Source organism: Lissotriton helveticus, chromosome 9 (genome assembly GCF_964261635.1).
Source record: "Lissotriton helveticus chromosome 9, aLisHel1.1, whole genome shotgun sequence".
In the NCBI taxonomy this organism is placed as follows: domain Eukaryota; kingdom Metazoa; phylum Chordata; class Amphibia; order Caudata; family Salamandridae; genus Lissotriton; species Lissotriton helveticus.
Genome location: NC_136070.1, coordinates 265,689,704 through 265,705,104, shown reverse-complemented (window position 1 = coordinate 265,705,104; position 15,401 = coordinate 265,689,704). Strand labels below are relative to the sequence as shown.

The 15,401-nt window shown below is 43.3% G+C and overlaps 1 protein-coding gene across 2 annotated transcripts in view; it reads left to right on the top strand.

Annotated features, from left to right (window-relative positions):
* Positions 1-15,401, top strand: part of ANGEL1 (angel homolog 1) — a 348,097-nt gene that overhangs the window by 73,385 nt on the left and 259,311 nt on the right. For both annotated transcript variants that reach the window (XM_078659942.1, XM_078659943.1), the window contains exons 2-3: positions 3,601-4,185; positions 5,357-5,580. In XM_078659942.1, the coding sequence (XP_078516068.1) occupies positions 3,601-4,185; positions 5,357-5,580 (809 nt within the window). The remainder of the gene's footprint in view (positions 1-3,600; positions 4,186-5,356; positions 5,581-15,401) is intronic.

Genomic DNA, 15,401 nt, shown 5'->3' with positions numbered 1-15,401 from the left:
TGTTTACATTTATTTTTATAACGTTACCGGTGCACATTATCAATTCACATTAAAACAGGGGCTGCTTTCTACACACACCATATAAACAAGCACTCTCTGCTAGCACATGCTGCCTCTCTTCTCAAGTTATAGGAAGGATGAAAGTAAGAGTCAGCCCTGCTTTAATTTGAACCTGTGGCTGCCGCATGTGCACAGATTTCTGGGGCCATCTACTATAACAACACAAGTGCACAATACTGAAACATATCAATCTATGGATACTAGTAATGAACTTCTAATGGACTGGTTTATGATCAGTACAGATGTGTAGAACTTATCCGATGCACTTATGCCATATTTACCGCAGACATGTGAAGTAATATTTTGCAATGACATTATTACAAAAATATTTAAAGATATTGCAACAGAATTAATATATTTATAAAACATGTATAAATGTACATCATAAATATTTTTTTTCCAACTCATCTTACTTTAAAGTACTAAAACTGTTATCTAAAAATTCTTGCAATAAAATGTAAACTAACAAACATTTGTCAGTTATTCCTGGACAAACCATTGCCAATATCTTTGGTTACACACTTATAAGGTGCCAACAAAACAACACATATTAGCAATGCTAATAGCTCAAAAATAAAATCCAAACTACCAAGCTCTAATTGGGTGTTTTATGTATGCCAAAAAAATATTACTGCACATTGCTCAGAAGTAACATTTTGTATTTTTAGCCTTCAAGGCTACTTTAGCATTGAAACTAATTGTCAACCAACTTGAAGTTGATGGTAAAATGTGAATATTTTGCAACCGCATTCACAGTCACAAAACATTCATACATACTGCTGTGATTTGGTATCTGGAAGGGACACTCTAAACACCCCCCCTTCCAAATACTGAATCAAAAACCCATTTTGCGATTCGGTGAAAGGTTACTGAAGCGCAAAATAGGGTTTGACACATATGAAAAATCGAATCAGCCTGTTTGCATATGCAAAATAGGTTCATACATGTGGCCCTTTATCTTTCAAGACACTTTTTTTTTTTTTACAAACTAAACACTGCCTGAGCGTGTTTAATTCAGGCAAGAATCAAATCCGCTAATAATTGATTGGTGTGTGTAACAACATATAACAACCATACGAGCATGAATAAGTGAATTATAAGAAAAAAACTTGGCATGTGATCAAGATTTCAACAATAATGCCAAGTGCCCACATACTCACAGTACTGGTAGGGTCCATGTTTGAGCATGACACCGCAGGGATACTTGTGACGACTTTCTTTCTAAGCGTTCTGCTGACATGAGACATTCTCACTATGTTCGGCTTGTATGGACTGTCGCACAGCATAGGAGCCAGCTCTCCTCTGGGAGGGGCATACCCATAAGTAACAATGAGTGTGTAGGCACTGGACCTTGTTGTTCTCCTGAGGAAACGTTAATAAATAAACCGAAATTTGTTGACACTTGATTATAGGAGCACAACAACACACTCTTAAGGATACAAATCTGGAGGATATTGTATTATCATATCTAGGCATTTATGTACCTTCAGGCCTGCTTGCTGTGCGATCAATAGGCCGGATCCCATGTTGAAATTGGAAAGTAGAAGCCTTGGCATATCAAATTATTGAACGATAAGGATGAAGTACATTTGGACTTTATATGATAATATGACATTTTCCATTTGGAAATTTTCTAGAATGCATCTTGGAACATGCTATATGCGGGCACATGTTTAAATGTTAACATGTTTTGATGTATCAGTGAGAAAAGAAGTGTGCAACACACTGTGAAATAATGATCTTAGCTGAATCAGATTGCCCGTCCAATAAGATGTTATTATTGTTGACAAATAATTTTTTTATCCGTCCCTACGGAGAACCTTCTTTTTTTCCAACTGTAACGTGCAGTGTCAGTCATGCCAATGTGTTGTCCCAGGTCCTGACGTTTGTATGCAAAGTCTTTGTCACAAATTGGATTTAGGGAAACTTCTGCATCCTTCCAGGCTGTGGGGACATATGTTTTTGGGAAGTCTGAGATTAACCAATTCTTCCTCCAAGACGAAGTTATTGTTCTGATTTTTGTTATTTCCATTTTTACTTGTCCCATATTCATCCACACTTATTTCCTACTCATATTTGATGTATTTTATGTCATCCCTTTATGTTATCACAGCTAAGACGCTTTCTCACCCTGAGGTTTGTAATTCCACACGCATTGATTCATTAATTTGGGACATGGTGTAAAAAGTTGCTGAGATTCTTATCTCATCTTTATTATTTTCAGGTGTTTCAGCTGTAGTCCATATTTGTTGTGTTTTTCCCTTTACTGCTATTCTTTTCCACTCACGATTTAACTTTATTAATGCCAACAGATACTGCAGTGTATTTCATTGGCAGGCCTTTTTCTACTCATGAAGGCCTTATGGTAGCCCATGCTAATGAAATGTAAGGTGTATGTAACCGTTTTCTACTGTTGTAATATATCTTCTCCTGCAAGTGGTTTAAAATAGACTGAAGTTTATTTATGTAAATAGTATCATTTATTACTATTGGGTATTTTTGTTATCAAGGTGTACTTTGTTTTTGGATTTTGATCCTAAAACGAGGTGCTGGTGTGTTATTGTTGTTGCGTTGTACAAATTGATTTTATTGAGAAATCCTCAATAAATATTAATGAATGAATCCATTACTATTTAGTTGCATTTATATTGTTTTGACTTTAGTTCACTTAATAATCTCAGATAGCCATTACTAATGTGTTTGATCGCTAGATGTTTGTTCTTTTATTTTGTTTGCAGCGCTTGCCTAGTCTCCTTATTCTTTAGAGCTGCTATGGCAATCTGGCTTTAAATAGTGGATTGCATTGCATCCAATAAGACTGTCTTGTTATGGCAAGAGACTTGATTTAGCTTATCAAACTGTAACATGTAATTTGGAAAAGCTGCAATGTTTGTTGAAGATTCTGTTACATCATTGTTAAGTCGCCACACTTACAATTTTAGTCCGAGATTTCATATTTCTAATTACATGTACACACATCCATTATCCAATATACAGATTGACTCAGTTATCGAGCTGCTGTTCATCCTAATACAAGATCTATTAATGAGTACATGTCTCTCAGTTGGTGGAGAGCAGATAACTTGGGAGTAGTGAGTAGCAGAGGGGATGAGATAGAAATAAGAGGGAGGGCAGGTGTGGTTGCTTTGCCTGTGAAAGGAATCTCTATCAGTGCCTATAGATACCCTGGTATGTACCGTGTTGCATAAGTGCCCTGCAACTCAGCCCAACTCGGTATATACCTCAAAGCAGAGGTAGGGGGTACTTACACTTGCATATCTGTTGCTCCCTGGTTGTTGGATATATTGGCCTTATTTTTAGGAGTGTAAAAAAGGCTGGTGGTTCACATTTATGGTATCTTCATTATCCTTTCCTCGTTTATTGAATTAACAGCAAACCCATTAGGTTTCTCTCTTCCGATCCACTGTCCTGTGGCTTTGAAGGTCAGGAATAGGTTTTCAGAAGTATACATTACAGATGTATAGATTTTTATTGGCTAACAAACGACCAGTTTTGTTACTCTTTATTTTGTTTCTGCAGGAACTTCCACTGTGAGTGAGCAGGATGCAGAACCTGAAAAGGATCTTTCCTGTGGGGATGAAGGGGGCTCTGTGATGTCGGGCAGCAGAGTGCTCTCTCCTCCGTCGCTCCGAGATGAGCAGAGATCACTTACACAGCAGTATATAGGTGAAGGAGATGGCAGCCGGGAACCAGACTCAAAGGACTTTGAAGCCTCCGGGTGTGGGAGGGTGGCCACAGGGACAAACTGGCCACAGGGGCAGATACTGCATTCCTGCCAAGCCCTGGGTTTGGCTGAGGTAGAAGAACCTGTCATTCATCGGAATGGACCAGTTGGTGCAATGCTGCCAGTGCCTGTAGCTGATGCTGCTAATGGGACTGTGGAGCCAGAGAAGGATCTCACAATGCTGAGGCCACTGGCAGCCCATGGGGTCTTGGACTACCCAGCTCAGTTTTCTCCTTTATCTGGGCACAGCTGGCATGAAGACAGTGCTGTATTGGAGTGGAGTTTGGCATCCACAGCAAATTTGGACGAAACGTCTACATGCACAAATTGGAATCTTCATTGTATGGAGCAATCTCTGCCAGAGTCAATTCCGTACCATGGTGAGTAATTACTGTTTAATCAAGGAAAGTAGAGGTTGCAGTGCCATCTGTACCATCTGCAGAATACTTTGAGTACTATCCCTACCTCCACAGCACCAAAACCAGCAGTGTAGGGATTAAGGGACAAATAAGATAGGAAATAGGGGAGATTTTGTAGGAGATTAGATTATTTTCTGTACTTTTATATTACAGGAGATATGCAGGGAACATAGGTTTCCCAGTCCTTGAATTGTGTAGCCATGGGATAAGAAAAGAGATCCTCTGTGGCAACTTTATTACATCCGTAGAAGATGGGAGGAAACTGTGTAGAGAAGGTCATAGGAGATGAAGAGGATACCTTAATGAATATCACCCACTGCCAGAAAAGGAAATTAAACCTTTCAGTTAGGTCTCATCATTAGATAATTGCTAGATTATAAAACAAAATATTTTTTCTTCACAACGAAATAAAGAGATGTTTTAGAGAGCATGTTCTATTAAAACAGGCAGCAACATGGATTACATTTTCGGTGAGAAGGTGAGGGACATTTGTGGTTGAGTAATTTTCAGAGGGCAGAAAGAGAACAGTAGAGCCAGTCCGTACCGGTACAAAGTGAGACTTGACAATCTCTGGGTCCGATGTATTAGAAGATAGATCCATCCTGGAACAAAAATCCTGATAAAGGTGCATTGGGAAATCCTAGGATTGTTCTTGAGAGCTCTGAAATATAAATAAAGTGGCATTTTCATCTTGGGAAGAGGTGTACTAAGGGAAAGGTTAGACTTTTCTAAACCTCTTGCTAAAGAAGAAACTGAGAGATGTCTTGTTTCAGAGAAATGAGAGACATACTGGACAAAAGCAGATGTTCCATAAAAGTATTGGAGGAGAATGCAAAACAAATGTGCAAGACATAGGAGCAAAGTGACGTTTGCTTCTCCTGAGTATATGTGCTGGAAAGTGGAACGGTCCTAGACATCTTAAAGAAGGTTTAATTGGCAACTGTCCAAATTTTAAGGAGAGCTGTATGGGGACTTATGACTGCACGAGACCTTTTATTGAAGATGTAGCAATGGAACAAACCAAACTTATGTTCTTTTGACCTAAAAATAAATAGCTCCCCAGCCATTCCAAGAATTTGATGACAGTCTATAGGAAATGTTTTTGATTTCTTTCTGTATTCCTTTCATTCAGAGATTTTATGGCGAGATTGGGAGTACTTTTCACTTCTTACGCCCTGTGAACTGAACCCTGGAGGAGTTGCACAGTTTGAGTTCACTGTCATGTCATACAACATCCTAGCCCAGGACTTAGTGCAGCAGAGTCCAGAACTGTACCTTCATTGCCACCCGGACATCTTGAGCTGGGACTATCGCTATCAGAACATTTTACAGGAGCTCCAGCACTGGGATCCTGATGTGAGTACAAGCATGCAAAGTCATGCTACTGCTGGCATACTCCTCATGCAACATGAATTCTGAAAAAGTCTTTATGTAAACCCATAGTTGTTAACTAGCATGGTTCTTCATTTTTGCCTCCTTACCAAGCTTTTCCTATGGTAATATGAATATACTTGCATATAAAATCCATTTGCTTATTGCACACCCTAACATTGCCAAAGTAGATAATCAATTCCATTGCATTTTTGATTTTAGCAACGAGTACACTCCGTGGCTAAGGCAACCTACAGTAGACCACCATTGTGATGGCTATCTGAAATGAGTTTTCTTTGGCAACCCCGCTCACCACACCCCAATTGTTTTCCCTTCTCAGTCACAGCATCCTGTCCATACAGCTGCTAGCCTAGTATGTTTAGGCCTTTGAAAAGATGATTTGATTCCAATACCCACCAAGTTAGCCAGCCTCTTTCCTAGTTCAATGAGGAGGTATTAGATTTCCTTGCGTGTGTGATCTTGTACAGTTACATTATGTTAATTACCATCTTTGTCCATGAACTACTACTGAACATCTAGGTATTTATTTCTTTTCTATTTGCTCAAATAGTTTTAATCACTGAATGCCCTTTCCAGTCGAGTACCCTGCTACCATTTGCTACCTCTACGCTTTTCAATTTTCCCATTCCCCACACACACATACTTGCCAGAAGCCTTTTTAATTTTGTTTAGCCTGAGAGTGAGGTTCAAATTTTCAAAGGCCTGGTGAGTTACTCTTATCGTTTTGTGACTGGGAAATGCCAGATGTCATCAGGGCTTATAGAAGAAGCCTATCCAGCTGATGTGCAGATGTTTATGGCAGTGTTCTAATTCCAATTGAAACTCTTGTCTCTATGTGGTGGTTTTCCACTCTTGTCCCTTTCTTTACCCTCTTTCAGGTTATCTGATACTAAAGGCTAAAGATGCTGTAGGTGTAACAGAAGAGTCTTGGGTAACTCAAGCAAAGGTGTAACTGGTAATGGTCATAGGGTAGGCATATGCACTGTAATAGTATCAAATCCAATTTTGACACGACAAAGCAGTAAAATGAACGGAATCTAAATGACTGTTTCAAGAAAAAATTAATCCTTTCTGTTATTGCTGCATTACGCTACTTTCAAACTTTATGGTCCTTAAAAGAAGTGATATTTCATTGCAACATTTGTTATGAATTACTCTATGCACAATGCAAATCTGTTGTGTATGGAGTAACCGCGGTGCTTTTATTTATTAGAAACCTTTAACTGTTTACAAATAAAATGTGTAAGAAGGACTAATTGCTGCCTATTGATCTTTTGTTGTTCCTAGAGGAGTCTGAATCTCTTTGGATACTTGCTGTTGGATGGATTCTCTTTCTATGTAGTTAAAATGACTTCTCCTTCACATATTAATTTCTGGAATGTGTTTGACAGTCTATATTAGAATTTGGATAGACCAAACTCTTAGGCCTGGAGGGGGGAGCAGGCATAACCTGGGACAAAATCTTCTCTGACGCGTGGCACTGATGGAGTATATGTTTCTCTTTAATGGGTGATAGGCTAACAGGGCTACACTAATTCTTGCTGTTTGTGCCTTTTTTAGGTTTCGCCTGTCGAAAGCTGCGCAAGCAGCCTTTTGCGCAGGCGAAATCTTATGTTTCACAGTATGTGCACTTCGTCCAGCCTTCTCTTCCATTGGCTAGCTCCATAAATGGAGGCTAGCCATTAGAAGAGCGATCTGTCCGTCATTGCCGGAGCAGATTCGTGGGCGTTCCCGCGATTTTTACTCATCCCGCCCCCTTGCGATCGTCATGCGGCGGTGGGCGGTGTTTTTTTTTTTGTTTACGTTTCTTTTGGTCAGTTCTCTGAAGATGGCGGCCGGGCAGTAGCCTTCATGGCGTGGTCCGCACGCGATAGCCTCAGCGCTGTACAAAGTCTGACGAAATGGCATCCGAAGCAGCAGCAGCTCCGGATCAAGCACAGCCGCCTACCTCTCCCACACAACCAAACAAATCTTGAGGGCAGTCTTTCTCGTCCCAGACAAATAGCACGGGCCAAGGAACCCCGAAAAAGGCAATGTGTATTTTTTTTTTTTTACACAACTGATATACCCTTTTTGAGCACCAGCCGCCTAAAGACTGTGGTGAAATTTCACCGCAATACTAAGCCAATTGCAGTGTAATCAGCGATCCTGGTCAGAAGAAAGGCCTTTTTACGTGAGTCGTGACCCCCAAAATAAAAAGATGCATCTACAGTTTAGTAAACGGTCAACAAAGCGCCTCTAACCACGCATGCAGATGCTGCCTGCTGGTGCATATTGAGAAACGTTCCCCGAATTTAAGGCTCGCGGCACTACAGAAAGTACTGCCATTTGAAAGACAAAAATACCCCAGGAGACTAGTGAGAGCCCCAAGTGTAGGCAAGGAGTGAAACTCGTTAAGGTATGGCCAGTAATGGCTGGCTGCAGAGCCGCCTGCCGTGAGCAAAGTGCTGTTCTGGAAGCAAGGAGAGGAAACTTGCGTTCAACGCAGTACGTGGATTTGTAGAGCTGGTTCCCACCATTGGATGCCCCAAGCGCTTTCAGAAGCGTGTGCCCGACTGGAGTCTGCGATGTGCTTATATTGTGTGTCAGTGCACTTCCTGTATGTGAATGTATAGAAGCGGTGCTCTGTACACCGATGCGTTGGCAGCACTTCGTTTAATCATGCCAACAACCGTTATTGAGAGTACTATCCCTGCCGCAGGTGGGGCTGCGTGTGTTACTTACTGGCCAGGGTGCTAAGGACTCGTTCCGAGACCAAGATGGCCGCCCGAGATTCTCACCTCTCGGGCCTAGCGTGGACAAACTGTCGAGGCCTCCCTCGTGGGCTGGTTGTGACTCGATGCAGAGTTTACAGTTGTTACAATGCCTGTAAACTGGACTCTCCACTTCTGTGGCAAGGAAGCTGGCATTGCTACTGCCAGCGCCAATTTGTGTTGTGCAGATGTCAGTCACGCACTTGAGGGAAACCTTCTCTGTGTCGCCTAATTGTGGTTTATGCGGGAATCCCCCCCTGGTCGTGAACAACTATCCTGTGTGTATATTTGTGTGTCTTTCTGTACTGCTGCCCTTGACGTACCCGTAACTGTTTATTCATGTGGAAAGTTGTGTTGCTTTTGCCGGGCTGTGGCGCTTTGTGTGAGGAAAACCCGCACCACTGCCTGTGCTTCGTGCGTTCTGAAGAAACCCGCCCTGCTAATGCCACCGTTTTCCATGTATTACTGACGCTTGAGAAACCCAAAACCTTATTATTATATAAAACTCCGAAGCATTGTCTGTTCGGTTGCATTGTGCCTTCCCTTTCTTCTTTTGTATTGGGAATGGTTGTGGTGGGTGGGGGCTGCGGGTAGTTCTGTGTAAGCACCTTTTGTCATGGCCTCCATGTTTAATGATGCTATCTCTCGGGGTGTGAAAGGGCGCCAAGCCCCTCTCGGCCTTGAGGTGTGGTCTGACAATACTCGCAGCGGGTGGTGCCCGACTCTGCACACGGAGGGGCTGGGACTCAGGCCTTGCATTTGAGCCCCTCTCCTGCAGTCACAGCGCACCCTATTGATGTGATGGCTGGTCTGGGTTTCGCCCCCACTCCATGTGTGATGTCTGGGAGGTTTCAAGATTGTGCTAGATTCCACCTGCTTTGTGTAATGTTTTTCCCCCAGAGAGGTGTCGGAGGGACTCCTCCCTCCACACCCGTGATGATGCCCTTCGTCTTGAGGGGAAGCTGGCAACTCCGTCTTGCTTATTGTGCCCAACACTGGATTTAATATCACACGTTCTTGTGATGGGGGTTACCCTCTGCTGATGGCTGAGCAGATTAGCTCAGCTCGCATTATATTAACTGGCTTAGGGTTGGAAACGCAAACAGAGAGAGCCAGACATGGAGACGGGGGCCGGAGAGAAATGGATGGACAGAAACGATGCACGTGTATTCCATGGAGTGCCAGAAGAGCTGGGACACGGGCTGTCACGCGGGCGTCAGGTACATGGGTCGCAGAGAAGGTGTGGCGTAACGGCAAGAGCGGCCGACTTTGAAGTTAGGGAACCGGGTTCGAGTGTGAGCAGGGATGCTCAAACATCCTGTGATTCTGAGCAAATCACTTAATCTCCCTTTACCTGAAAAACGAATGTGACCTGGTGCTCATGTAAAGGGCTTTATACCCTCGGGTCGAGTTCCCGCTACATAAAATTTCAAAAAAAAGCACTAGCTTGTTGGGGTTTCCCACGGGTCGTATGCGTTATCTCAGGAGCTGAGGCAGGAGGCCGCAGTGGTCTCTAGTCACTTCTCAGAGAACGTGTGCAAACCGGGCTCCAAGCCCGCGAGGAGTCTGAGACATTCATTGGGGTCAGACACCTTTGTTTTAGAGGCTGCCAGGGATGGACGGTCTGTTCACTCAGAGGTCAGCCAGTCTGCGGCACACAGCCCTGTGTAGGTGAAAGCAGATTAACTTTCTTAGATGTATGCACTGCAAGCCTGACCCCAGGGATCCCTCTGCCAACCCCACCAATTGCATCTTAAAGCAAACCTAATATGTGTGAAGGGAGAGAGTCACAGGCTTCCCCACAGTCTGAAGGAGCTCTCAGACTGAGGCAAAACTCGTGATGTCCGCAGCCCTACCCTGGCCCTGACATGGATTTCGCTCTCAGCTGGTGATTTTCAAGCTGCTGGTTAACCACTGCACAATGCTAAGAAAAGCAAAACAGCAAAACAGCAAAACAAGCATTGGCAAAGCCAGTTGGTCTCGTCCATGCAAGAGCTATTGACTTTGCCAATGTCTGTTAGCAATGTTGTTGACCAGCATAGATGCTGTGCTGCATGGTTAAAAGTTGTTTAAAAAAAGTGCTAGTGCATGGTCAGCGCTGGTCATATCATAGCACTTTTCTGAGTGTGTCTGTGTGGCTCTGGGTGGGTGTGTGTGGCTCTGGGTGGGTGTGTGTGGCTCTGGGTGGGTGTGTGTGGTAGTAATTGCTGTCTGCTGAGCTTGTCAGTCCGTAGGGTACACTAGGTCTCACATTTGCGAGAGATTAAGCTAATGGCAATGTAAATGACAATGCCATTTATTTATCTGTTTTCAAAACCAACACATAAATACAAATTTTGTCATTTACAATGCCAATAGCTCTAACTTTTCCAAAGGCGAAACCATTGCATTGTAAATGCTTGTTCTGATTATGAAGCTGATTTGGTCCTTGGAGTAAGGTGATTTGTCGAAGTGGTTTTCAGTTTTAAGGTAGGAAGAGCCCTGCAGACTAGGAATCCACAGTGTGCATTTTTACTGACTGGATTTGTTGTTGCTGAGGGCGTGACAGACCCTTCTTTACTTTACCACTTGCGGTACCCGCTCCGCGGGTCCCGCTGCGCACCCCCGTCGCCTAGGAAGGCTGGACACTGCATCTGGGTGAAGCGTGTGCTGGACCAGGGCTGCGAGCGAGCGGGGCCGGACTTCAAGATCCAGAAGCCTCGGCAACCCGCGCCTCACGCCACCTGGCCGCTCTCCCTGTCCACCACGCCCCGCCTGCATACTAGAAAAGGCTGGGAAGAAGGAAACGTCGTGGGACCTTTTACTGACTGGATTTGTTGTTGCTGAGGGCGTGACAGGCCCTTCTTTACTTTACCACTTGCGGTACCCGCTCCACGGGTCCCGCTGCGCACCCCCGTCGCCTAGGAAGGCTGGACACTGCATCTGGGTGAAGCGTGTGCTGGACCAGGGCTGCGAGCGAGCGGGGCCGGACTTCAAGATCCAGAAGCCTCGGCAACCCGCGCCTCACGCCACCTGGCCGCTCTCCCTGTCCACCACGCCCCGCCTGTAAATCTATAGGTCCTCCTATATAAGAGAAGGTCTCCACCCGCGGCGCGGGAGCGTCCCGGGAGAAGCCCGGGACAAGGTCGGGACCGTCTGTGGCCGTCCGGGGCCGCTGGAGGCCGGGCTGGGCCACCCCCCTTACATCGTGAAACCAGTCGTATGGTATTGACATTTTATGTTGACTATCGATTTTGATTGTAGATTACTATGCTTACTGCCACATGTATTTGATGTTTGAGTAGAGATTTTTCTGTTTTCATTACCTTTAGGCTTTATTCACTTATATTGACATTTAAATTGTGAAGCAAGTTTTAAAAATGTCTGTACTTGAAGTAACCCCACGGTCTAGTCAGCCGGGATCTCTCATTTTGGGTCCACTAGACAAATTCTTTGCAAAAATAAAGAGCGATACTGACAGGGAGCTCACGCTCGCTGAGAAGCGAGCGGGGAGACGTCTATCCATTGAGTTACTAAAACTAAGACCGCTCCTTGCCGAGAATGTTTATTCAGCTAACCTTATAGACCGCACCAAATGTAATGATTCTGACAGTGAGTCTCTCAGTACAGAGGGTATCCCACTTATATTTCAGACAAATCACCCTGCACAAAATGACGTTATAGTCATTCTTGATCCTACTACCTCAGAGTTTATCGACAACCAGATAATTGATCTAAGTACTCCCCTATCTAATGGTTTAGCCCCTCTCCATGATATAAACGTACCCTCCCCTTTATTTACACCTCTGGGACCAGACGAGCTCCAACATCTATCTAGTAATAATTTCGAAAAACCAAAGAAATCTCCTATTAAGGAAAGTAATAAGGGTCCCAACAGAGTCTCTGGCTCACCCCCGAGAAAGAGAAGAAGGAAGGGTGCACTTAAAAAGGGAAACAGCCCCTTCATGTTCCCTCTGCAAACGATATCGAAAGAGGTGGAAAAAATGGACCTGGGAGGGAACGCGTCTGTCAAATCGATACCGGTCCCAAGCTATGAAGGTTTACTTAATGATATTGATAGCCTTATCAAGGCTCTGATACTCCCACTCACCGAAAGGGTTAAAATATTAGTGAAAAAAATGGATCAGATACTTGATGGGCAAAAGGTACCTCCTTATCAAAATCCTGACTATCAAAAAAATAGGAACCAAACAGCTAAACTACCACCTACTGGATTGGTTAAGCAACAAACCGGTCCATCTACAGTAATTAATACGTCTGTGGCGGGGAGATCCAATTCATTGGCAGGTACTAAACCATCTAACAACGCTTCTACAACATCAGACAAGATAATTAAGGACATTCCCCACCCTAATACAGGGACACAAAAAAGAAGTCATATCTTAAAAGAATCCTTAAATGGCCCGATCCCTGTAACTACAATGAGAACAAGAAATGTAGCTGACTTACCTCCGGATTCCCTAAATTTTATTATTGTCCTTACAGGAGTTCCGCCTACCCCAAATGATAGTCATGAACATTATTCGAGTCTAAAAAATAAGGTCATTTATTGGCTAAAGAAAAATAGACCATTACCAGCACATCTTAATGGTGACATAGTGTCGGTCAGGAGATGTAAATGGGTGGGATCCAGACCAAAGGACATTGAAGGTGACGTTATTATTGTTAATTTTAAAGATTACAGATTAGTCACATATATTAGTGACTGGTACCCTGGGGAAGGGGAGGGGGGAATTGCTACGCATAACCTGAGCTATTTCTATCCGAAACCCTTATGAAGCCCCCACCCAACCGTAATTCATTAAGGAGGAATGGAAATCATAATATCCGGAATACCTGGAGACCAGAAGATCCACTCAGATCTACTTTAACTTGTAACCAAGCTCAAAGGTATCATAATGGAAATAATCCCCCTTTTCTACAATCCATTCCCACTCCCTACCCTCTTAGTAGTAATAGACCTAAAGTACCATATAGCCCAGATCCCTTTATGAACCCGGTGGCTCATGATCCATATATTAATAGAAATTTTGATTTTTGCCCTCTTTCGTCATACCCAAACCATCTACAGGCTCATAATTACAATATCTTTGCCAATAAACCGAGGGGTCATTCCCAGAATTATGATCCCAAGGATACTTGGCATATACCCCTGTCTAATTTATTCCATCCTTTCTCCCGAATGGATGAGAATGAATGACTTAATGTGACATATAAATTGAAAGGGTCTCACGATGAGTACCCGAGGAGGGGCTGTATTATAGATCAATCTGATCTATTTAGTCTACACAGGGATCAACGGGTCCAAAAAATAGCTGGGGAAGACCAACTAAGATCTACTATGGAACATATTTCAGCCCCATATTATCCTCAGTCACTTCTTAACGATTGTAGTCAAGAAAAGGTAGAACATGCCACCCTTTGTGAGCTGGGAGAACAGAGGATCCAAGAGCCGGGTCCCTATATTAGCACTCAGGACACTAAGACAAATAGTGGAAGCGAACACTCTAGGGTGCAAAATAAGGAATTTAAGATTATAAGCTGGAATGTTGCTGGACTTAAGCAAAGGGTCTCCGATCTGGAATGGCTAAAAGTTATCTCAGATAAGGATATAATGTTATTCCAGGAAACCTGGGCGTTAACAGCTGTACACATTCCATACTACCTAATCAATTTTTATAACAATGATTTTAGCTCAACTCCGAATAAGAATTATATAGATCTTTTCGGAGAATTAGCTAAAATAGCGGGAAAATTACATCATCAGGTGAGCGCTAGGATAATCCTAGCAGGAGATTTTAATGCAAAGCTTACAACATCTAATATGGATAATGTACAAATAGATAGGGCCTATAAACGGGGCGAAGAATGAGAACGCTTCCTTAACTAACATATCTTAACAGACATAATGGATGTTAATAAGAATGAGCCACTTACCTACATCCCAACCTTTAGAGGACGAGAATTCTCTAGTACAGTGGACTATATTTTTATGTCTTCTGACCTAATAGATAGAGTCAAGAAGGCTGGTGTCCTTGAAACTGCCTTTGGGGATCATAATGCCCTGGATGTTAACATTGGCTTAGGTCCTCCCAGTGCCTTTGCTCGCTTTCTGGGAGCAAGGGACATTGTAGTCTCAACTAACAATCTAAGACTAAAATGGCGAGGGGTAGATAGTGGCCAAGTAACAAACACAATTATAAGTAACCATGGTCTGTTAATTGAATCTTGTGCCTCGGATGATGGGAATTACCACAGAATAGTAAAAGGCTTCTCAAAACTTTGTAATATTATAAAATCCCTTCTAAGTGTCCCTATTAAACCGACTACCCCTGAGCCAAGGTGGTTCGATTCCCATTGCACAGCAGCAAATAAGGCTCTCCGTAGAGCCTTAAACTGCAAACCTAGAAACATAAGGGATGTGAGGGCCGCTAGACAAAATTATAAAACAGCCACAGGCTTAAGGAAGGCTGGTTTATTAGTTGAGCAATGGGAGGCACTAACAACTGCTGCTGCATTAGGGAGCAGTATGACTTTTTGGCCTGCTGTTAAAAAGATGCGGGATATGGGTAAGCAATTAACCCCAACTAGCTGCACCATAGCAAGTGAGCAATGGGAATTGCATTTTTCCAAAATATATGCTAGCCCTGGAGTTGTCACAGAAGATTATGCCCAAGGAAAATTGGATCCCTTAGAAATTACCGTGGGGGAGGTCACCGAGGCCATTAATCAGAGCCTTGGTAACAAGGCACCGGGGCCCGATGGCCTGCCAATAGATATAATCAAGTATAAGCCGGAATTCTGGGGGAACATTTTTGTAAACCTTTTTAATAGCCTACCGTTTGTCCACATACCTACAACCTGGTCCACGAGCATAATAGTGCCCATTTATAAAAAGGGCGAAAGATCTGACCCTGTAAATTATAGGCCTATTTCACTCTTGGACAACACACTGAAGATCTTGGGCAGGGTACTGTACAACAGAGTCAATGATTGGGCTGAGGAAATGGGGGTACTAGACCGTTGCCAAAT